Source organism: Notothenia rossii (genome assembly GCF_949606895.1).
Source record: "Notothenia rossii genome assembly, chromosome: 5".
NCBI lineage: Eukaryota > Metazoa > Chordata > Actinopteri > Perciformes > Nototheniidae > Notothenia > Notothenia rossii.
In genome coordinates, this window is record NC_136903.1 from 51,072,871 (window position 1) to 51,095,270 (window position 22,400).

The window sequence follows — 22,400 nt, forward strand, 5'->3', positions numbered from 1 at the left end:
CCGGTCCGTTGCTCACTGGTGCTAGCATTACTGCTAGTGCTAGCTGTCGGCAGCGGGTGTCTCATCTTCAGATGGTTGCGCATAGCAGATGCATTTGTATTGTACTTCAGTACAGCTGTACACAACTGACACTTCACTGTGGAGTTGGTTACATCTTCGTTGAATAACTGCCATACATAAGAATGTCGGACGTGTTTTGGAGCATTTTAAAGCACCTCGTTTACCTCAATTTTTTTCTCGACTAGGGCCTACAGCGCCGACTAGTGGTAAAGGTAGTCGACTAGTCGACTAGTCGATTAGTTGGTGAAACCCCTACCCACTACTGACCTCCTTGTGTAAGTGGAGGTAGTTTTGCCGCTAATGCTTCCATGTCTCTGTGAGTCCATGATTGGTATTTCAATCCTCCTTCTCCAGCCGCTATCACCGGTAGCGTGAGTGTTGAGCAGTTCTTGAGTCTTCCAGCTTCAGTTACGGTTGTGGTGTCTGGAGAACCTTCGCCTTCTCTTCTCTTGAGTTGTGCTTCCATACTTTTGCTGAGTTCTTCCATCTTTCTGTTGAGGTCCTCTTCCATTCTTCTGCCTAGTTCTTCCAATCTTCTGTTGAGCTCACCATATAGGAGTCTTACCTCATACTCCAAGTCTTTGACACGTGTAGCTGTGGGGAGACCGTCCAACTCCAATACTCCTCCTAAAACACCTAGAGTTGGAGCTTGTATTGGGGGTTGAAAGAAACTGTATTCTTCTGTCATTTAGGGTGGAGGCGCATCTGTCAGGCTTGGAAGGAGCTTTGAAGGTTGGATTACTGGAGCTTCTTCTGTCTTTTCTTTCTTATCTTCCTTTTCTGTGAGCTCTGCTCCTTGAGCCACATTCATGCTGTTCGTTGATTCTTGGCTGACATATTTTAGATGGAGTACCAGACTTGTAACTCTAGATTTTATTTTTTCAGCTCTGTTTATAGCGCTTTTAGCAGGTCCATACCAAGGGGGTTGTCCGGCTTTGATCCATGCTTGTTGTTCTCGCAGGTATTCTCCATTTTCATGGTCAATTACTGCTTTTCTATGGGCTTTCATTGGTGCTGGTTGATAATCAGCTGGATACAGTCCTCTCGTTTGCCATTGTTCCAACAGTTTCTCCATGTGGTTCCATGTCTTTTGTCTAAGATTTGGAGCTGTTATAGCATCTGATCTGATTGTTATCCTTCCCTTGATATCTGCTGTTGAGCCTGGCCCTGCGTCTAGTCTCAACTTAGTTTGTTTTGGTGACATGTTCTCTAATTATTTATTAACTTATCATAGATGAAGCACTAATCTTCTGACTAGTACCTTCGTTGCTGTTCGTACGAACTTTAAATCTTTTTATTTTTTTATTTGCTCAAGGTTTTATTTTATTTTTTTAATGTTTTTATTATAGATTTTTTTTTATTTTTTAGGTAAAATATTAATAAAGTTAATTAATATATAAAAAATATGCAAAATTAAAATATGAAATGTTAAAATAAAGTTGTACCGTGTATGGTTTCGACTTTGAAATATGAATATGATTCAAATCCAAATCTCCTGTGTACAGTGCATACCGAAATGTATGAAATTATGCTAATGTCACTACTTGTGTTAGCTTCAATAAATTGGTGTTTGAAAAAGTATTATGTAAAGTTTCTTCTCTTATAATTAGAAACCACTTGCAATTCTGTCTTGGCGATCAAGCATGTGTTTATTTATAACACTTAAAATTATACTTCACAATGTTATGGTGTTTCTTCTATTTGTGTAATAATTCTGTACTACCACCAGAGTGCGCTATTTTAATTTCCAGCTTAATCCACTAGGGAATAGCTGTTGCAAAACTGACTTGTTTTTAACAAGGAGAAACTTATTTTCCTTAAAAATATCTTTAAAATAGAAAGAACATTACACTATGGTTAAACAACACAGCACATAACCGCCAAAACACATTTGCAAAACAAGAATATTCACAAAACCAGCCAATACACTTTTATCAGCAGAAGTACTTCCAATAGTTCTAACTCTAACAAGAAGTATGGTTCTTTACTAGATGGAATGCATAGCCTCAGTGTGTTAAAGCAAACAGAGTACTTCAATTAGCATTTCATGAAATGGCGACTGCCGTGTGGTTCACTGTGAACATGAGGCCAAGACAAGATGGCAACTGGTTTTCCAACCACTGACCTGAAGAACAAAGGGATTTGAGAAAACACCTGGAGTTGAAATAATGGTGGGGTGATATTTTGTCTAGTAAATTCAACACACAACACTGTAGTTTAAAATAACATTTCTATTTAGTTTACAATGATAAATGGGCCTTATACCCTTACGTCATAGCCCTCTATCCATGTACGTAAATGTTTTGACTTTAAGAGCGAGTATGGTCATCTCCTCTGTTTAAACACGCTATTATGGGACAAAATGGGACGCTATCCAAACACTATCAGAAGAATATCGTCTATCTAACGCACAAATGTCGCTTTTTCTCGTCGTAATCCACACTAAATGTCTTTTTGAAAACAGAAAAAAGTAACCACTGAAAGCTTCAAACTCCTCAGGCCTTTTCCTTGAAAAAGGACTTTTTTAAAACAGCCTTACACTGTTGTTAACACAAAACACTCACTCCAATAACCTTAGCTTCAAACTTTGGCTGTGTCTTTGCCTCAAGCAGTCCCGACTGCTTAATGGCCTAAAACCATTCACGTTAACTTAAAACGCAACAAAAGACACCTATTTAAGTGATTGGCCTCTGGCCGACATGTAATAACAGACAAACAAATAGCATGCAGGGTTAAATAGAACAAAATAAATTGAACTCACCCTGCCTGTAACAAATAAACGCCACGTGGTAAGATACCAATGATTATCAATTTAGGCTTGTTTTAACTTAAATTGCACAGCTATTTTCAGGATCCGCTGGCCGCCGTCAAACACACTGAACTAACATTGTCCTACATAAACTATTGAAGAATTCGATATAACAGGTTTCTCCTTACCTAGTTGATTTGAGCTCTCTTTGTGTTTAACGGATGCCAGCGGGTCCAGCGAGCAGCCTGCTGTAGTCTCTCCCGGTTGTGCGAGGATCACGTCAGGGAAAAAACAATTGTTAAATATGTTCTTTATTCTCGCGTCCAGGAGAGAAGCTTTAAAATGAGACTAAATGGAGTCTCTGAAAAGATTCAAATGGGATACTTTAATTAAAAAAGGCATGGTAGTGTTACAGACAGAATATTGTTCAGGCAGAAAAAAGCTGTGATCTGGCTCTCATGAGCAAGAGAAGAGAGCGAATCCCTCGTCCGGTGCTGCTATATATATCCTCTGCTGGCTCCTCCCCGCCAGTCGGCTCGCCTCGTCTCTAATGTCCGTTGTTGCATTTAAACAGAGGATTGGTACTTTTCACATTCAATATATGCTTAACCCGCCTTTTCTCCTCATATTCTCTTTCATCACTTTTCATGTAACACATTCTAAACGCTGTAATCAATACTCCAAAATATACAGAAAATACTTCACCTCTGGTTTGGTTTCCAGATGTTGTCACATGCTACTCTCGTCTGTAAACAATAGTGTATTCAAATAAACTGTACTTTCATTTAATATTCAGCATGGTAGTATCTCGACATCTATAGTTGTAGTGTTAAATAAGTAGGTTTCGGTTTGCACCACTCCATGTCATTTCGCTACTCAATTCACCTCTTTAGGAAATCGTATATTAGCCACATGCTAAATGCTAACCGTAGATGAAGGATTTTCAGAATAAAAGCTTAACTGCTTGTGCACAAGAATTTCTGGTTTTTCAGTATAAAAGAGCGTTTAAACTGACGGTATGTTTAAGCTACATTATACCATCAAAACATTGATTTTAATTTCTAACACCAATCAGCAGTCGAGAGTGTTGACGTCACTAGTTCAGCCCTGGCCCTGGCCTGATAGAACCACAATTTTATGGGGCCGGAAAACGAGGGAAAAAGTACACGCTACCTGGTGCTACGTTATATGGAAAGGCCACCAAAAACTGGCCTGGCTGCTTGAGGATGATAAAGGAAGCTTAAACGGGGCTACCCGCTGCAGTGGAAATGCGCCATTAGTTGGCGTACAGGGAACTGCTTTAGGCTGGTTTATGTCCTATCTATCTGAACGCTCTCAGTTTGTACGTGTTAACGATGAATCTTCCATGCAAACCAAAGTTAGCCATGGAGTGCCACAGGGCTCAGTGCTCTGACCTATTTTGTTCACATTATATATGCTTCCATTAGGCAATATTATAAGGAATCATTCTGTACATTTTCATTGTTATGCGGATGATACTCAACCATATTTAACAATCAAGCCTGATGAAATTAATCATCTAAATAAAATTCAAGACTGCCTCAAGGACTTAAAAACGTGGTTGACCTTAAACTTTTGATGTTAAACACTGCTGTGAGCCTCTCCGCTCACACAGGCTTCAAATAGGGACGGAAAGAGCAGGTTGGTTGATCACAGGCGTTTATTAGCTCCAAACAAAGTATACACGGGTCTCAAACGTTGCCCGTGTGGGAACCTTCACAGGTCCTTTGGCGACCTTCCAGGATCCTGCCTACTGCAAAACAGACCAGAACCAGGTTACGACATGGTTTTATTCCGGCACTGATTACCTGATTCCGATCAGCTGTCTGGCCTCCGGCCGAGCCACTCCCTTCACTCCAGCAGCCGGCGCCCTAATCACACCCCGCTGCCACAACAACCAAAACTGAAGTTATTGTACTCGGCCCAAAGAATCTACGAAACAAATTATCTAAAGATATACTAACTATGGATGGGATTAATTTGGCCTCCAGTGAGACTGTAAGGAATCTTGGTGTTATATTTGATCAGGATTTATCCTTTAACGCCCACATAAAATCAATTTCAAGGACCGCCTACTTCCACCTACGTAACATTACAAAAATCAGGCATATCTTGCCTCAAAACGATGCAGAGAAACTAGTCCATGCATTTGTTACTTCAAGGCTGGATTATTGTAACTCCTTATTATCAGGGTGTACCAAGAAGTCAGTTAAGTCGCTTCAGCTGATTCAAAATGCTGCAGCACGTGTATTAACCAGAGTTAGGAAGAGGGACCACATTACTCCTGTTCTGGCTGCCTAACCCCCAGTTTCCACCGGGTCTGTCTGCGCCGCGCTGCGCCGCATTACGGCTGCGCAGCGGCGGTCGTAAGGATCGCGGCCACTCTAGTCAATGGGTGCTATTCCACCACACGCGCCGCGTTACGGCTCAGACGCGTCCCAGAAGCGGCTCGGCGCAGCGCTTCTCTAAAATTAGGATGAATCCTATTTTTCCGCGGCGCAGCCGTAACGTAAGGTCGGGCAGGCACCCCCACCTCGCAGGAAGTGGAAAGGTGAGCATCCGGGCCAGGCCCATCCCCCACATATACTAATTTAGCAGACCCCCCTACTTCATCACAACACCTCCACTACGATACGCACAATGGACGACAAGGTTCTCATCATGGAAGTGGAAAAACACACTATTTTAAATGATGTAACCAATGCTTACTACAATGACAACATCAGAAAGGACAAGGCCTGGTTTTTAGTCGCTGCAGTTTGTGGAGTGAAAGGTAACAACTACATATTAATGTTTTTAAGTTAATTAATACCCAAATTAAACCCGAATCAATAACAAAACTGCGAGCCTAAACGCCTTTTCTTATCAAGCTCCACATTTGTGGAATCAGCTTCCAGTTTGTGTTCGGGCGGCAGACACCCTATCCGTTTTTAAGAGTGCGCTTAAGACCTTCCTTTTTGATAAAGCTTATCATTAGGGCTGATTAGATTCAGCGCCTACTTTTGCTGCTTTGGGCTTAGTTTGTCGAGGGACATCTTACTTCTTCCTTCTCTCTGTCTATACCTGTGTACTGTCATGTTCCAATTAACCCAGCTTCCCCAAATTTCTTTCTTTTTGGTGTCTATATACGCCGGGATCCGGAGTCATGGCTGATCGTGTTGCTGTGGTCCTGAGTCCTGGATCGCGAGCCCTGGATCTTGAGTCTTGGCTGTGGTCCCTGATAAGTCCTGGATGGATATCCTCGTGGATTAATCTTCTTATTATAGACACATGCATTTCCAAACATTTGGACTACCTATGTTGCAAATGTATTATCTTTTCAATTTACAGACGGCATCCATTGCACGTCTGTCCGCCGTGGGAGAGGGATCCCTCCTCTGTTGCTCTCCCTGAGGTTTCTCCCATTTCCCCCTTTAAACTGTGGGTTTTCTCTGGAAGTTTTTCCTTGTACGATGTGAGGGTCTAAGGACAGAGGGTGTCGTATTGCCATACTCATATTCTGTACAAACTATGAAGTCCACTGAGACAAATGTAATATTTGTGATATTGGGCTATATAAATAAACATTGATTGATTGATTGATTGACATGTGTTCGGTACTGACAATTCTTAAGGTTACACGCCGATTTTCAGATGTTGGAACAGATTTATATCAAAAGTATGGGATATAGCTACTTGCCATTCAGCCATGAGGGACAGGGATGCAGTGGGTCCTTCTCACTTCGGTTAAATGAAATCCTTGCGTCCCTCACTTGCATCGTTTCTCTGTGACTAGTCCCTCCCACCAGGGAAGCATGGAGAGCAGTGGCGGTTGGTGGAAAATATTTTTGGTGGGGCTATGGAAATAGGGACCAAACCATACTAGGGCGGTAATTTTTTGAGAAATTACCCCTTAAATTATGACTTCTGGTGATGTTAGAGGGGGGGAGGACAAATTGAGGCTTAAAAATATGAGATAATCCATAATCTTCCGTGTGGTTAGCTATGAATCTTCCAAAACTGTGCAACAGTATAGTAGGCCCACACAAACTGCAGAACACTGGTGCTTTGGGAACACTCAAATTATTTAATTCCCATTTAAAATCCGGACACTAAATAAGAAGTGTGTGTGTGTGTGTGTGTGTGTGTGTGTGTGTGTGTGTGTGTGTGTGTGTGTGTGTGTGTGTGTGTGTGTGTGTGTGTGTGTGTGTGTGTGTGTGTGTGTGTGTGTGTGTGTGTGTGTGTCATAACCTCCCGATTTTCGCGGGAGACTCACGATTTCATTGCCCTCTCCCGGTTTCCTCCCGGGGTCATATTTCTCCCGCATTTCTCCCGATTTCTGACAAAATCAGATTTACTCACGACTGTTTCAACTCGGACTTTAATACAGCTACACCATTGTTTGGTTTCCATGGTAGCGCGTCTCTTTAGCAGCGCGCGCAACTCAAAGTCTGAGAGGATGAGGAAGATGAAAACTGAACAAGAATCGACAACTCCACCCTCTGCTCACTCCTTTCCTGTAAAATAAAGGGCCAGCCCACACATATGCTCCATGGTGCTACAGGCATTGCCCTTACAACTACAATAAGCATGTAAATGTTAATCTACAGCTCCGGCGATCCACTAGCACCGGAGTCTCCACCTGCAGACGCAGCCATCCTCGACAACTACTGCGTCACCTTGGATACGAGTCCAAACAAATCACAGACAGACAGGCCAGGGCGCTGACAGGGCGCCCTTTGAGTATCAGATCTGACGACGCTGATTGGCTGAAATTATGTTTCGGCGGCATAGTATGATAGCAACATTCAGCATGTTGGCTGCTGCTGCTCTGGCTGAGGGCTTCTTTCTACCGCCAGGACGAGAGAGGGTAATGATACACGCTGTGGCCAGGCAGGAAACATGTGACTTATCAGTAACTTTAGACATCGTAAAACAATTTTAAACGAGATTTTATGGTAGATTATACATTTTACTGATACCAACTATATAATATTTACCTTGTTCATTAAAAATAAAATAAAATATATATATTCTTTTTTTTTTTTTTTTTTTTTTTTTTTTTTAATGACAATCAAACATGTAGGAAGAGGGGGGGCGGCGCCCCTAGCGCCCCTATGGGCCGGCCGCCACTGATGGTGAGACGCAAGGAAACCACGAGAAGCAGGGAAATTAGTTTTAAGAGCAATGGGACGTCCTTTCCTCCGGAGCGTCACGTGAAGCGACGTCCGTTTGTGATGACGCTGCACAGCAGCCAGCTCTGTCCCCGTTATTTCCACTCACACCCCCGCCTCTAAGTACACTTATATTTCATCCTTACTGACCGCCAGAGGCGGTGCTTTAGCACTGAATATCTTCTGTCTCGCGCATGCGTTGGTCGAATATTTATATCAACAAAGTCACGTGTGACCTCGTATGACCCCGGAAGGCTTAAGTTCCGGTGTTGTCAACGAGTTCAGTCCTTTTTCATCTTCTCGCTGCGTCGGTAACTACTTTTTGAGTAGAACCCAAAACGAAGCTTTTGGGAAGTTTGACTTAGCTCATCGCTAGCGGTAGCCTTGCGATCGCCTCGATCGGAGCTGCGGGCTGAAAGACGCTCGCCCTCCAAAGGCTGCGACGGGCTGTCGCCTCCCTAAGGAAGGGACCGCGGTGTTCACCGCTCGGACCTCAGGAGCCGGATCGGCTAAAAGTGGACGCTCCTTGCCTGGCCAGCCTACGGTCAATGTACCTGCCCGGAGAGCAGAACCAAGTCGCCGACTTCCTCTCCTGTCACAAACCTCCACAGGGAGAGTGGCGGCTTCATCCAGAGGTGGTGACGAGCATCTGGGGTCTCTTTGGCAGGGCAGAGGTAGATCTCTTTGCTTCAGAAACGTCGACCCACTGCCCCCTATGGTTCTCCTTGACGGAGAAGACCAGCCCTTTGGGTCAGGAAGCCCTGGCTCATTCATGGCCAGGGTGTCTTCTCTATGCCTATCAGGAAGCCCTGGCTCATTCATGGCCAGGGTGTCTTCTCTATGCCACCCCTTCCTCTGATCCTACCAACACTCCTCAGAGTGCTTCATCAGGGCCACAAGCTTCTTCTGGTGGCCCCCTTCTGGCCAGCCAGGACTGGGTTCTCCCTGCTGCACAGACTCTGTTGCGGGACGGCTTGGCGTCTCCCCAACAGGATGGACCTCTTGTCTCAGCTGGAGGGTCGGATGTGGCAACCCGACCCCTGCCGCCTCCAGCTGTGGGTATGGCCATTGGAGGGCCCGACCCACTACTGAGCGACTGCATAGAGCCTGTCAGGAGGACTATTCTCAATGCTAGGGCACCATCTACTCGTAGGCAGTACGAAAACAGGTGGAAGCTGTTTTCCGACTGGTGCCGAGGGCGAAATGAGGACCCAGTACATTGCTCGGTGCCTACTATCCTTGAGTTCCTGCAGTCCCTCCTGGACGACGGACGGTGTCCCGCTACCGTCAGGGTGTACGTGGCTGCCATATCAGCTCAGCACGCAAGGGTGGACAACAGTACAGTGGGGAGCCATAGGCTGGTATCCCTTTTCTTAAGGGGAGCTCTGAGACTTCGCCCCCCGAATATCCCAAGGGCTCCTACATGGGACATGCCCTTGGTACTGGAGGACCTATGCTCACCGCCTTTTGAACCCTTGTTACAGGCAGAACTGAAGTGGCTATCAGCTAAGGCCGCTTTCCTTCTTGCCATCACCTCAGCAAAGCGTGTAAGCGAGCTTCAGGCCTTGTCCGTGAACAGCTCGTGTCTGAGGTGGAACTCAGATGGCTCAGGTGTCACCCTATGGCCAAACACAGCGTTCCTCCCTAAAGTGCTGGCACACTCTCATTGTAATCGGCCCATCCAGCTGGCACGGTTTGACCCCCCACCAGGGGAGGGGGAAGAGAGGTCAAGACTCCTGTTCCCGGTGTGGGCCCTCAGAGCTTATGTCCAGACTACCGTAGGCATACGTCAGTCCGAACAGCTCTTTTTGTGTTACGGTGGTCCTAGAAGGGGCTGTGCGCTCTCAAAACAGTGCTTATCCCACTGGATCGTGCATGTCATCGCCCAAGCATACAAGGTGAATGACCGTCCCCTGCCACCCAGAGTAAAGGGCCACTCTACCAGGAGTGTCTCCACGTCTTGGGCGACCTTGAGAGGTGTGCCTCTGGAGGAAATATGTGCCGCGGCAACATGGGCATCCCCGAGCACATTCACCAGATACTACAGGGTGAATGTTGCCGCCCCTCACCCGCTGGGTGTGGTCCTCCTAGAGAGTCCGCCATCCTTATAAGGTGAGTGTTCAGAATTCCTCGTGACTCGTGTTGGTATAGGTCATCCAGTGCTAAAGCACCGCCTCTGGCGGTCATTAAGGATGAAATAGAACGATAGTTACGTATGTAACTACGGTTCTATGAATCCTGGATGACCGCCAGAGATCTGGGTCACTCGGAATCTCGTTTTTCCGTGAGAAGATTCCAGAGGACTGAACTCGTTGACAACACCGGAACTTATGCCTTCCGGGGTCATACGAGGTCACACGTGACTTTGTTGATATAAATATTCGACCAACGCATGCGCGAGACAGAAGATACTGTATTCAGTGCTAAAGCACCGCCTCTGGCGGTCATCCAGGATTCATAGAACCGTAGTTACATACGTAACTGTCGATTTACTGACACAAACATTTGTATCATCTGTTTTAGACCCAAATAAATAAAATAAAATAAGAACTAATTCTCAAAAAAGATAAACGCCATTCTTAAAATGTATAAACGAACAATAGTTTGATTAATATTGATTAGAGTGCACAAAATAAATAAAAATAATTCAGAGAAGAAAAAGATATATGTTATCTATCAAAACCCAGTTAGATTAACATTCATTGGATTGCACACTTTGTTTGTTTGTGTGGATATGTAGCAAATTAACATTTTAAATAGCACTTAATGACTGACTGAATGGAAATGACAATAAATGAAAATGCAAAACGAAAAAAGCGATCATGAAAATGTTTCCAAAAAATTTATAAAATGATTTTTGACCACTTTGTTGTTCAGATATATCACATATTTGTAACTAAATGATACATCATACATTAATTGAAAACAAATCCGTTCACTGTTATTGATCATTGTGGAGCAACCCGGTCTCACGGCATTTCGTGTTCACCAACACGATTTTTAATCTATTGATTCGTGTTCACCAACACGATTTTCCCCTTTTTTTCGTGTTGCACAGCACGATTTTAAAAGCAATGTATTTCTATTGGTAGGGGAGACCAGGGATAGTTGCAACACTTTTGGGGCTTTTCCCCAATAAGTAAAAAACCATTTACAATTGGATAGCCATTTTGCTATATTATGCATTATCAATATGTCAGCTACTGAAACAATGTCTTTAAGATGTTTTTATGGAATAAGTACAGGTTGGAAAATGTATTTTTAAAAAAAAACTCAACTGTTACAACCGTCCTTGTGTACAGGGACAGTTGTAACCCATGCAGGCACAGTTGTAACATCTTAATAACGGTTACCCTTTTTCACACTATATGACAAAAAAATAGGGAAAGCTGTCAAATTCTAAGGCAACAAGATTTTAATGGGATTTCACACATCCTCCAACAAACAATGAAAAATGAACAGAACTTGAACAGAACTTAAAACAGAACACCAGAATTAATCAGATTCACAGTTGTGGCAGGTGTAAAAGGCACTTCCATCTGTGCAGTCCTTGTGTGCCCAGGCTTTACAGGAGCAACACTGCAGCCACATCTCCTTGGACCTGGAGTAGCTCTCCAGGCACACAATGCAGTATTGGGCCTCATCTTCATCAGATGAGGCCTGCATCTTCTGCTTCTTGTTGGGTATGGTTTTTTGGCCGAAATTGATTTTTGTCTTCGCTTTAGACTTCTTTGCGTTAGATCTTTTTTTCTCAGCCTCGAGTTGATCTTTCATCGGAGTGTCTGTGAGGACAGCGGTTTCTCTTCTTTTTCTCCCCTTTGTGGTCTGCTTCCTTGGTCCAGCTTTTGGATGTGGACGGATGGACAAGGGTGAGAAAGGCGTTGCAGAGGATGATGTCCCAGGCTCCACACATGGCCTGACAGGGGATGAGGCTGCGAGTAGAGGAGAGGAGGCTGTGAGTGGAGGAGAGGAGGCTGCGAGTGGAGGAGAGGAGGCTGCGAGTGTAAGAGAGGAGGCTGCGAGTGGAGGAGAGGATGCCACAGTTGGTGTTGGAGCTGCACTGGTAGAAGGTTCTGGTGGTGGGCGGTCTGTGACTTGGGATGGAGCAAAGTCGATATCATTGAAAATGTCTCTATTAAAAGGCCAAATTCCAGTGCACGCGAACCCTGCCTGGATATTTGATGGCGTTGCAGCCAGAGGAAGGGCACTTTTCACAATGCCCGGCAGATCGTAAATGGTCATTGTGGTTCCTGGATGAGTCTTCATCCAATTGTCACAGCGGCTGTTGATGTGCCTCTTCAGTGGCCCATATACAGTGCGATCTAAGGGCTGTAGTTTGTGAGAACAGTGGGGAGGAAAAGAGAGGAGGATGATCCCATGGCTCCTGCAAAAATTAATCCCCTCCACAGAAAGGTGGGAGGAGTGATTGTCCAGAATCAGCAGCACCTTTGACTCCTGTGAGCTCTTGGTATGGCTCTGGAAGTGCTTGAGGAAGACCAAAAAGTCTTCCTCTTGCATCCACCCAGACCCATTTGCTCTGCCAATACAGCCAGGAGGGCCATTGCTGGTGAAGAAGAGATGAAACTTCTTCCGGGGGAATATCATCATTGGGGGGATGGAATTCCCCAATGCATTTACAGCACATGCAAGTGTGACGAGAGTGCCCCGCTCTGCAGATGTCACACTGCCGACTTGTTTCGTCCCTTTTCTGGCAACAATCTTCCCAGGGTTTTGGACAGTTGTGACTCCGGTTTCGTCCATATTCCAAATTTCCTGTGTGACAAACTCATGCTTCGTCAGGACTGCAGACAGGTTGTCAAAAAACTTTTTCACATTTGTTCGGTTGAAGCTTGTAGCCCGTGAGAGACTGGTAGCCTGAGGTCTGCGTATGGAGAGGGTAGGGTGCCGCTTCAAAAACGATGTGAGCCAGTCAGCTCCGGCCATCTCTTTCTCTGCCCAGGTTTGAGGGAAGTTGCAGTTGTAGTTCTTTGCCAATTCATAGGCAAACTTCCGCACCTAAAATGAATATACATTGGAAAATATTTCACTTGTCTGTTCACTATAGGCCTCAATATATTTGATCACTTACTTTTCTTTTGTTCAGTAGCCTATAGATAGCCTATTCTACCTTAATTATGACCTACCTCCTTTGAGCTGAGACCATAATATAGATCAGCTGCCTCCATCAGGTAGTCTCTCAATAGCATCTCCTGCTCTGTTGAGAACACCTTCTTTGGAGTCCAGTAGCCTACTCTTGGGGGTGTGTGTGATCCCTGACTCTCCAACCTCAGCCTCTTCTTATGGAACCGGTACAGGGTGACATGGCATATATCCAGGGACTTTGCCACTTCCCTGAATGATTTGCCATCCTGAACTTCACCTGAGGCCACCTGCAGCAGAGCAAGTGGCACTCCCCTGTCGGTCTTCCTCTGTCTGATACTTGGCATACTGTAAACACACACACACACTTTATGCCTACTGTACAGTATTTAATTCTGTTTATTTTTACAGGGACAATGCACACCAATCAATGCTTGAATGAACAATTGATCATTCAAGCAAATGAGCCATCATTGTAAATGTGCCATGTTACAACCGTCCCGTTACAACCGTCCCAGAACCACCAGTCTTGCTTCACCCCCTGTGAACCTGCCTGATTGCTGGCTTGACCCATATTTAGCTAGCTATATTTGTAGCTTACAAAACAGTTATTCTAATAATACTAGTTTGGATTCCTAGACATTTTGAACTCAAGACAGTATCCAAAAAATACCTCATATCATTTTAGTTAATATTTGACCTCAGAAACACACTTTTGCTGATAACTTACGTGAGATATTCAAACGTGGCTCCTTTTTATTTCGGCGATCTTACCATCTAACTGCGCATGTGCAGAGTGAGTGTCATCACTCTAGCTTGTTTATGATTGGAGATATTGAGGGTGTTACAACCAACCCGTGTTTCAACTGTACCGGGTCTCCCCTAGTCTTTCATCTTTTTTTTCGTGTTGCGCAGCATGATTTTAAAAGCAATGTATTTCTATTGGTACAGTAGTGTCACGGCATTACGTGTTATAGGAAGACCGGAAGCTGTGTGGTTCATAAAAACATGTTCTTACTCAATATTAAGCCACGATTATTGCTTTTATTTAAAATCGTATCATTTCGGACTTTTGTTGCTGTCTGTGAGGAAAATAAATGGGGCTCATTTTTCTTTCTAATTTGTTATTCTTTTCAAAATAACACACTGTTATTTAGTCAACAATAACACACAATTATCCTTGTTTTTATTTATTTGTTTAATTCTGTAATCTCTGGCTTTTTTGCCGCCCTTCAGGAACTGAATTTCAAAATAAAAATAACCGGAAACAGACGTAGGCCTATAAGGGACATTTTGAGCATCATTGAGTTTAGGATGGCCGAAGACACTACACTACCCATAATCCCCAGCTATCGTTTAGGACTACAGTCCCCGTGATTAAACTTCAAGTCGGGATTGGATGTTGGAGTGGCAGTGCGCCAAGGTTACGGAATCGAAACTGGATCGAACGCCGCCCCCCCCCAACAATTAGAAGTTGCCAGTATTAAACACCAATTATTAACCAATTAAAATGAACCGATTAAACATCTCTCTGACACAGTTTAAACAAATTTCAAGTGGAAGAAGTGTTCGTGTCTCCTCTTCGTGTCTCGGGAAGCTGGAAGCTGTATTATTTTCAAAAAATAAAAATATATTTTTTTTAACCATAACGGGTAGTTTACACAATATTGAGTCAAACTTATCCTTGTTTTAATCCTTGTTTTATTTATGTTAAATTGTTGTTGTCGGTTAATTTTCCATTTGATTTATTTTGGTTTAAGATATCATTATTTTTTATTTATTATTATCATGTTAGATGTTTAAACTTTTCTGCATTTTATAAGGCAATATATACTTTTTTGTTTTTGTCCGTAGGCTACTTAGGTTATTAAAGAGTTATCGTGTCAAAATATAGGAAATGTATTTTTATTTTATTGTATAATCGGTACAGGAAATTACATCATTCAGAGCACCACCTATTGGCCAAAGACGCTGCCACCGGCATTGCGATCCATCCTCTGACAAAGTAAGTTGGGTCACTAAAGTCTGATACATGTTTTGCTTAGATTTAATAATTGGGGCTTTTTTTTAAGCCTTTAATCGCATGGTTCATCATACATACTGAACTGTTCTAAGTCTGAGAAATGCTTTCGCCATAATCCGCAAAGCAACATTAATGTGAAATTATTCTTGCGGGCGGCTAGCTAGCTAGCTCACGTTCAGCATAAGCTTAAACTAGTTTAGCTACATTTATATCAGCTCATAAGTGGTGTGTGAACAATATTTGTCTTAATTACGGCTACATATGTCGGTGTTAAAGTGTGAGTTATACGTTATCTTAATCGCTTTTGTTTTACACATGACAGTACTAACGCTGGCCGACATTTTAATATATGTTTGGGGGGGAGGGGCATAGTCCATGTGCTTGTTACGCGTATGAAACAGGAAACACGTAAATGAACTCAGTCTGTCTAAAGTAGTTAAACCGTCACAATGTGCATTTAAAAAAGCTAGTTTCACTACATAATTCACTTTTTCTGTTCTCTCCTGCAGCTCCTGTACCCACACCACAAACCCATACACTGATCTACACCATCATAAAACCAACGGCACTTTTAAGAGCCAAACTCAACCTATCTCCCTATCTCCCTATCTAGCTCTCTTATATCTATCATCTATTTCTTTATTCACCCTTCTATCTATGCTGTGTACTTCTCTACTTTCCTGTGTTTGTCAGTCTGTCTGTTTGTTTGTAATCCCGTGTTAATCATGCCAGGTGGGTCTACAAAAAAGACATGTCCCTTCTGTCAGAACATTTTATTTTGTGCACAGAAGATCTGTGGACATTGCCTTAAGGAGCAGCCAAAAAAGCTGCGCCTTGAGAAGAAGCTCAAGAGGTTTGATGAGAAGCAAGGGGGTTGGGTGTCAGGGCGGAAGAAGAACCACAACATTGCTTCCATCAAGGATGAAGCCATTGTCTTGGTATGTACACTTTTTACTGTATGTTAAGGCCCGGACACACCAAGCTGACACCAAAGAACTGACACAGACGGACCCTGACTGTTTGCCAATATATTGGGCCAGGATCAAGTTGAATGTTGTTTTTATATACATTTATTTCTTAATGATGTTTGTATCTTATTAACCAATATACACTTTGATATCAACTTCAAATATAGATATTATTGCAAAGGTATTATTTAATATTCTCTTTTCTTTCAATTTTAAAACTACTCTTATCTTAACTTTCACAGCCAAGGGACACTATTTTAATTTAACTACACATTTAAATAAACAGAGCACTTCCTTCACTTCCATGTTGTGTTCCATTCTTGCTTATGTACACACTTTTAGACCTTGTAGGGTATATAAGTTTGACAAACCGGCTCGAGATCGCTCGAATTTGAAAATACGCAACCGGAGAAAATCTGCCACTTCCTTATAGAGCCCCTCCTCCAACACACACGAACGCGCACATGACCAATGAGGGCACGAGATAAGTTTGTGCACAGATGGAAGGCTGACAGGCAGGTAGGCCATCCAGTTACTTTAGCCGGGCCGGCTCAGATGATTGGTCGTGCTTTTTACAGTATTACGGCTTCCACAGATGACATTTTTTTATGGATTTTTTGTCAAAGTATTTAAGATATTCATTGCTATCGGGATGTTAAGAGCATTCCATGGAATATCACAAAAACTGTATCTCGAGCCGGTTTTTCAAACTTACCTACCCCACCTTTAATAAGACTACATAATTGTATGTTACCACTCTATATTACTCTTACGACTGCAGCCACAACATACGGGAACGTTTTACATCGTAGTACGCAATTTCAATTTCAACAGTGTCAAGCTATGCTTGGATTGTGTTCCATTTTTAATAATGCAATAGTCATTGTAAGTGTTAAGTGTTAATTGTTGAGTGGTCACACATTTGTATCTTATTGTACTTTAACTTTAAGATTATCAGAGTTTGAACTGGGACTCAGGATACTGATTTATTTGTATTTTGTGTTTGTCTATAAAATATTTTCTGCTTCTACTGTGTAACCCGTTCCTGGTAAATACATGATTCTGCAAAAGTTTAACTCAGCATCTAGGTTTATGAATGACATACAACTAGATGATGTCATCAGTCATGTTATAGTTGTAGTTATATAGTTGTTGTTTCCTTTCCATTTCTTTAAACAGTAAATATATTATTTTGTCATTACAGCTTGAGAAACTCCATGCCATTGGCTTTAAACCAGTGCTGCTTCTTGGCAAGGAGACCAGGAAGAAGGACGTCAAATGTGAAATCCTAACCCCTCGCTGCACACTGACCGCCTATGCCCAGGATTGCCTTGACAAGATAGGCACTTTTTATGAGTACCTTTGTGAAGGTGAGATGCTTGCACTATATCTTCACAGTTCACAGTATTGTGTACACAAAATGTTTGTATCAATGGAGAGCTTAACATTTCCTTATAACCAACACAGTTATATGGAATGAGTTTGGATCAACTCATTTAATAAAGTCAGTTAAGTTAACAACAACTTACAGCGACTGTTTTCAATCCATCCAAATCTTGTGGGACAACAACTTGATCCAGTATTTATCCTTTGATACAGCCAGAAAGCAGTCATTCGAGCCATTTATTTGGGTTTGGCAAACTATATTTTTGTGAGACAACTAACACACATCCTTTCTACCTGTTAACTGTCACTATCTTTAGCTGCAAAGTATTACAAAAGTTGAAAGTAATTGCAAAATATTTAGGGTTATGGACAACGTTTGACTGTTTATTATTTTAGCAAACTACATACAATAAATACATTTTTAAACACTGAGTATGTAGCCTAATGAGACATGGCTTACTCTGCAGAGGGGACTTGTGGACATTTAACTGTTATTTATCAGGAAATAGTTAGGCAAGTTTATGTGAATTTGAAAAACCATTTTGGGGTATTGTGCTACCACTTGCGCATTCATTGTATACAAATTGAAAGTTGTAAAGTTGTTAATGTCAAGGTAGTTAGGTTTGATGACTGAAATGTATGTTTAGGCTTGAGCCATTAAGCAATTTCCTTTTAGCAAACCGTTCCTAAACGGTTTCCTTTATCAACGCCCAAAAGGGAGAAATATTTTGAGGTTAATGGTAAGAGCACAATACATGAAGACGATCCCAGTTGACCACATATTCAGTTTGGCAGTTCTGTATTAAGCTCATGTTTCTCTGGTTGTAAACAAAAGCAGTTATCCAGTGCATCCAGAGGTCCCTTTAAATTACATTTATGTTTTTATCCAAAGCGACTTGCTACTTATTTGATTGCACTTATGCAAAACACATTTGCGTCAGTCTCATAAATTCTGAACAAAATGTGTGGATGTAAATAATGTAAGGGAACATACATGCACACGTCTATATGTTGTCTACCGACAAATTGACATGTCACATCACATGGAATGTAGACACAAATCGGAAGAATAATATCGCAAAAACAAAACCATAAATGGTGGTCTGGATAAATACCACTATTTCTCTGCTATTAACTTTGACTGCACACAGTACTATGACATGACGAGTATATTTTTGACCCTGTCTGGAAACATACCTTAAGCACGCTGTATTTCTTATTTCTAGATATATGAGTTAACCTCTTTGTCTTAAGCAAGCCAAGACCAACATTTGTTTAACTTCCACAGGTTGGACACAGGACTCCACTGGCCAGGGGGTTGCGGAAGATCCTGAGGAAGAGACAGTCACGCTGAACCTCACACCCTGTGACCCATCTGAACCAGAAAACAACTGGCAGGAGGCAGGGACCACAGAGAGCCAGGTGCCAGAGACAAGCACCGTGCAGGTGGAGGTGCTGAAGACCCCCCCCGTGAAGCAGTGCACCATCATAGAGGTGGGGCAGGAGGAGCAGCCCCAGCGGGATGATGTGAGACAGGCTACCACCACGGAGGGGCCAGGTAATAAAATAGATAGATAGAATCGGAGGGATGAAACCCTCTTTAATGGTCACACATGCAGAGCACACAGCACACACAGTGACATTTGTTCTCTGAGATTTGCAGCTTTTATATTTATAAAAGTCAAGAGTGTTTTCCGATATTTTCCTAAAAGATTATTGTAGGTAACTTGTTCACAAGTCATGCTTCTACAATATCTCAAAACACCTAATTGCACTTCTTGCATTTTTGGGAATAATGATTGTTCCAATAGGTAAATAATAATAACAACAATAGCTTAATCTAAATAACAATTTCACCTACAACTTCATAAATATGAAAGGAAAATGGGATACTTGGGTATGTGTATATCCTTAGGTACTCGGATATAAATAAATATTAAACGTTTAGAAAAATAGAGTCTTTCATTCCTGAACAGACATGTGGTTACTATATGGTTATACCTTTTTCACACAAAAATGCAAAGCAACAGCAGGCTTACTTTACATTTGATAAATCACAAAATAAAACTCCTATGTGATTTGGTTTACACACAGAAAGGGTCTTAACTTGTAGCATTGGGCAGTAGGTCGATTACATCAAAATGATTTGGCTCATGTCCATATATTGTACGAGAGGTTGATATCATTAATATTGTGGTCTACCTAAAGCAATCCCTGACCATAGGGGTAAACTTCGAAGCAACTCATGCAACAACGTCATGCTGCATATTTAAACTTTATACTCAAGAACTGCATTTAGATACGACACTGTCCCATAATGAACATACGGGCAATAAACGTAGGTTTTTTAATCAAAGTTAAATTCATTTAGCGTTACAGCACAACATGTTAATATTTATCAAACTATTCCTTACACATAAAGTATGGAGTCAATTATATAGGCAAGACAACAAAACACCTAGACTTCATAGATCAACCTCAATTAAATCGCAATAACAAAAAAATATCTGTACCTAACACCTATTGCATCATGTGATGCTGCATTTGTGGGATGTATTTTGAAACTTGAGTTTAAGCTTAACTTGGTGTACTGTATGTATATAGTAATATTTATTCTTCAACCCACAGCTGTCAGGACAGGGTCCGTGAGGGACACAGTACTTGGTCCTAGACGCAAAAAGAAAAAGTCAGGTATATTAACAGTATTAAGTATTTTGACTGATTATAAACATTTGCATGAGTCGAATTGATTGGTATTCTAATAAATCTATCGACATGTACTTTAGCAAAGTGCATGTAAACGCAGTGATTGATGCTTCTTCAGTGAGTTAACAATGCTAGATTGTGACTTATAACTATAACTGATACATTATCCAAAAATCCAAAGGGCTTTAATTGTCTAATTAGACTAAAATACATACAGTCATAGTTGATAAGGTGGTGATGAGAGTGCTAGGCAGTAAAGGGACGGGTGGTGCAGTGGTCTGTGCGTTTGATCATCAGATCAAGGAGGTGTTGGGGAACTCCAGTTCGAAAACCACTCCCGCCCCACTGCTTCAGGCCGTTGTGTCCTTGGGCAAGACACTTCACCCGAATTTGCTCCTGTGGGTATTGTCCACAGTACAAGTATAATATCAATGTGTACTTGTAAAAGCGCCCCGATGACTTTGAGGTGTGAAGATGGGCGATGTGGCGCAGTGCATTGATCAAGGGGGTGAAACCCGCCGCCGCTGCGTCTGTAAAGCCGTTGTGTCCTTGGCAAGACACTTCACCTGAACTTGCTCCTGTGGGTATTGTCCACAGTAGATTACCATTACATGTATGTATGATCTGTATATGTAATGTGTATTTGTAAAGCGCTTTGAGTCATTGATAAAGCGCTATAATAAATATAAGGATTATTATTATTATTATTAAAGGAAGCAGCAGTGCAGTATTTTCTTTGGTCATGTCAGGCTCAGCAGTGGTATGGCCATTCAAACAAGCATCCCATGTTAGGATTGAGAGCAGCTTGGTTCCATTTCAATGATGTATACAGTAACTTTTGACCAGTGATAACAGTGTGGTCACTTTTCATCGTGCAAGTCTGGTTGCTACTTAAGTGTTCATAGTTGTATTTATTTTATTTCTAATATGACTAATACTGTATGTGGAACCTGCTTTGATGTTCACAGATTGCTCCTACCACACTCGCCTAGAAACTTTCCCCATCAGGAGTGTAATAAAAGAAAGAATGAGAAAGGTTAGACGGGAATAAAAGTAATGCATAGGGTGTGCTTTATGATTTACAAACTTCCAACACAATTGTTTGCTAAATAGCTAATATGCGTTTGGTCTTTCCGAAATTAGAGATTTGTTTTCTTCTCTTGATAGGGAAAAGCAGAAATGTTGGTGAGTGGGAGCCCTGTCCAGTATGGTATATATCTTCCAGTTACTTGGCTTCATGTCATCTGATGTAGTCCCATGTTGGAGAACAAACACATGATATTTAACAAATGCAAAACATCCAAATCTACCACCAGTCCTCTTATATATTTCACTGCTGTAATTCTGAAGCAGCTGAAGTAGTGTAGGAACAAATGATTGTTTAACTTCATTGTTGTTAATGTATGTGTTTTTGTTTGTTTTTATTGTTTGTTAGAACATTTGTTTTCATTTCTATGTTCACTTTTTCTAAATGGTAAATGAAACATTTACTTATATAAATTGAGTTATAAGATGTTTGCTTCACACATGGTTTATGCTTTTCGGAAAGACGAAACCAGTAACTGTAACTAACATTATTCCATTCTGTTTTCAGTGGCAAGGAGTGGGCTCATTCCTGGCAGCCGAAGAATTCTCCGGGATAATGCATAAAAATAAAATCTGTTATTTGAACACCAGTTTTGTTTTTGCACGTTTGTTCTCTTGTTTATATGCTCCATTTGAGTCATATTTAATATGTTTCTATTAGAAATAAGATGAAAACCTCCACCAAAATGCATTTGACTTTTTAGGAAATTACAGTTGAAATACTACATGATTTCATTGTCAGTGATAGGAACACCATAACCTATTTTAAGCATATTCATGTGTGAAATCTGGTACTTTGCCATCCACTGCCTTATCTAATTTGTTTAACTTCCGAAGTATAACGCTTTGGAGGTAGGCTTGCATATAAAGCGTCTTTGGGTTTCAGAAAAGCGCTCTAAAAATAAAATGTATTATTATTATATCATTTAATTATAGGCCTAATTAAAATGATCCTGATCTGGATCACTGGTTTTGCTACTACATTTGAAAGCTTTTGGGGACAAATACTTGAGATATTAAAATGGTAGTGATTACTTTGAATTTTCTTTTTCACTTATTGAAAACCACAACTCGAGTATCAGGATGGTCTTTATCTGGAAAGTTACCCACATCTCATCACCACGTTGTCACGGCGATCCTTTGTCACG

At 41.8% G+C, this 22,400-nt stretch overlaps 2 protein-coding genes and 1 long non-coding RNA gene across 6 annotated transcripts in view; 1 reads left to right on the forward strand and 2 right to left on the reverse strand.

Moving 5' to 3' along the window:
- The window catches only part of LOC307039104, a 514,347-nt gene that overhangs the window by 178,243 nt on the left and 313,704 nt on the right, over positions 1–22,400 (reverse strand). The gene's annotated exons all lie outside the window — the stretch shown is intronic.
- Positions 11,381–13,960, reverse strand: LOC307041094 (uncharacterized protein). The gene is made up of 2 exons (XM_079684429.1): positions 13,128–13,960; positions 11,381–12,999 (listed from the first exon to the last, which is right to left on the reverse strand). Exons 1-2 carry the CDS (start codon positions 13,428–13,430, stop codon positions 11,479–11,481), a joined length of 1,824 nt encoding a protein of 607 aa, XP_079540555.1. The 5' UTR covers positions 13,431–13,960; the 3' UTR covers positions 11,381–11,478.
- On the forward strand, positions 14,951–22,202 carry LOC307039295 (uncharacterized protein). Of its 4 annotated transcripts, none has more exons than XM_079681194.1 (8): positions 14,951–15,088; positions 15,616–16,044; positions 17,279–17,444; positions 18,749–19,018; positions 20,089–20,151; positions 21,135–21,202; positions 21,334–21,351; positions 21,761–22,202. In XM_079681194.1, the coding sequence occupies exons 2-8, from the start codon at positions 15,832–15,834 to the stop codon at positions 21,911–21,913; spliced, it is 951 nt and encodes a 316-aa protein (XP_079537320.1). In that variant the 5' UTR covers positions 14,951–15,088; positions 15,616–15,831; the 3' UTR covers positions 21,914–22,202. The 4 variants fall into 4 exon arrangements, with proteins under 4 accessions (XP_079537320.1, XP_079537322.1, XP_079537321.1 ...); XM_079681196.1 differs by having other exon boundaries at positions 21,334–21,376; positions 21,761–21,842; XM_079681195.1 differs by lacking the exon at positions 21,334–21,351.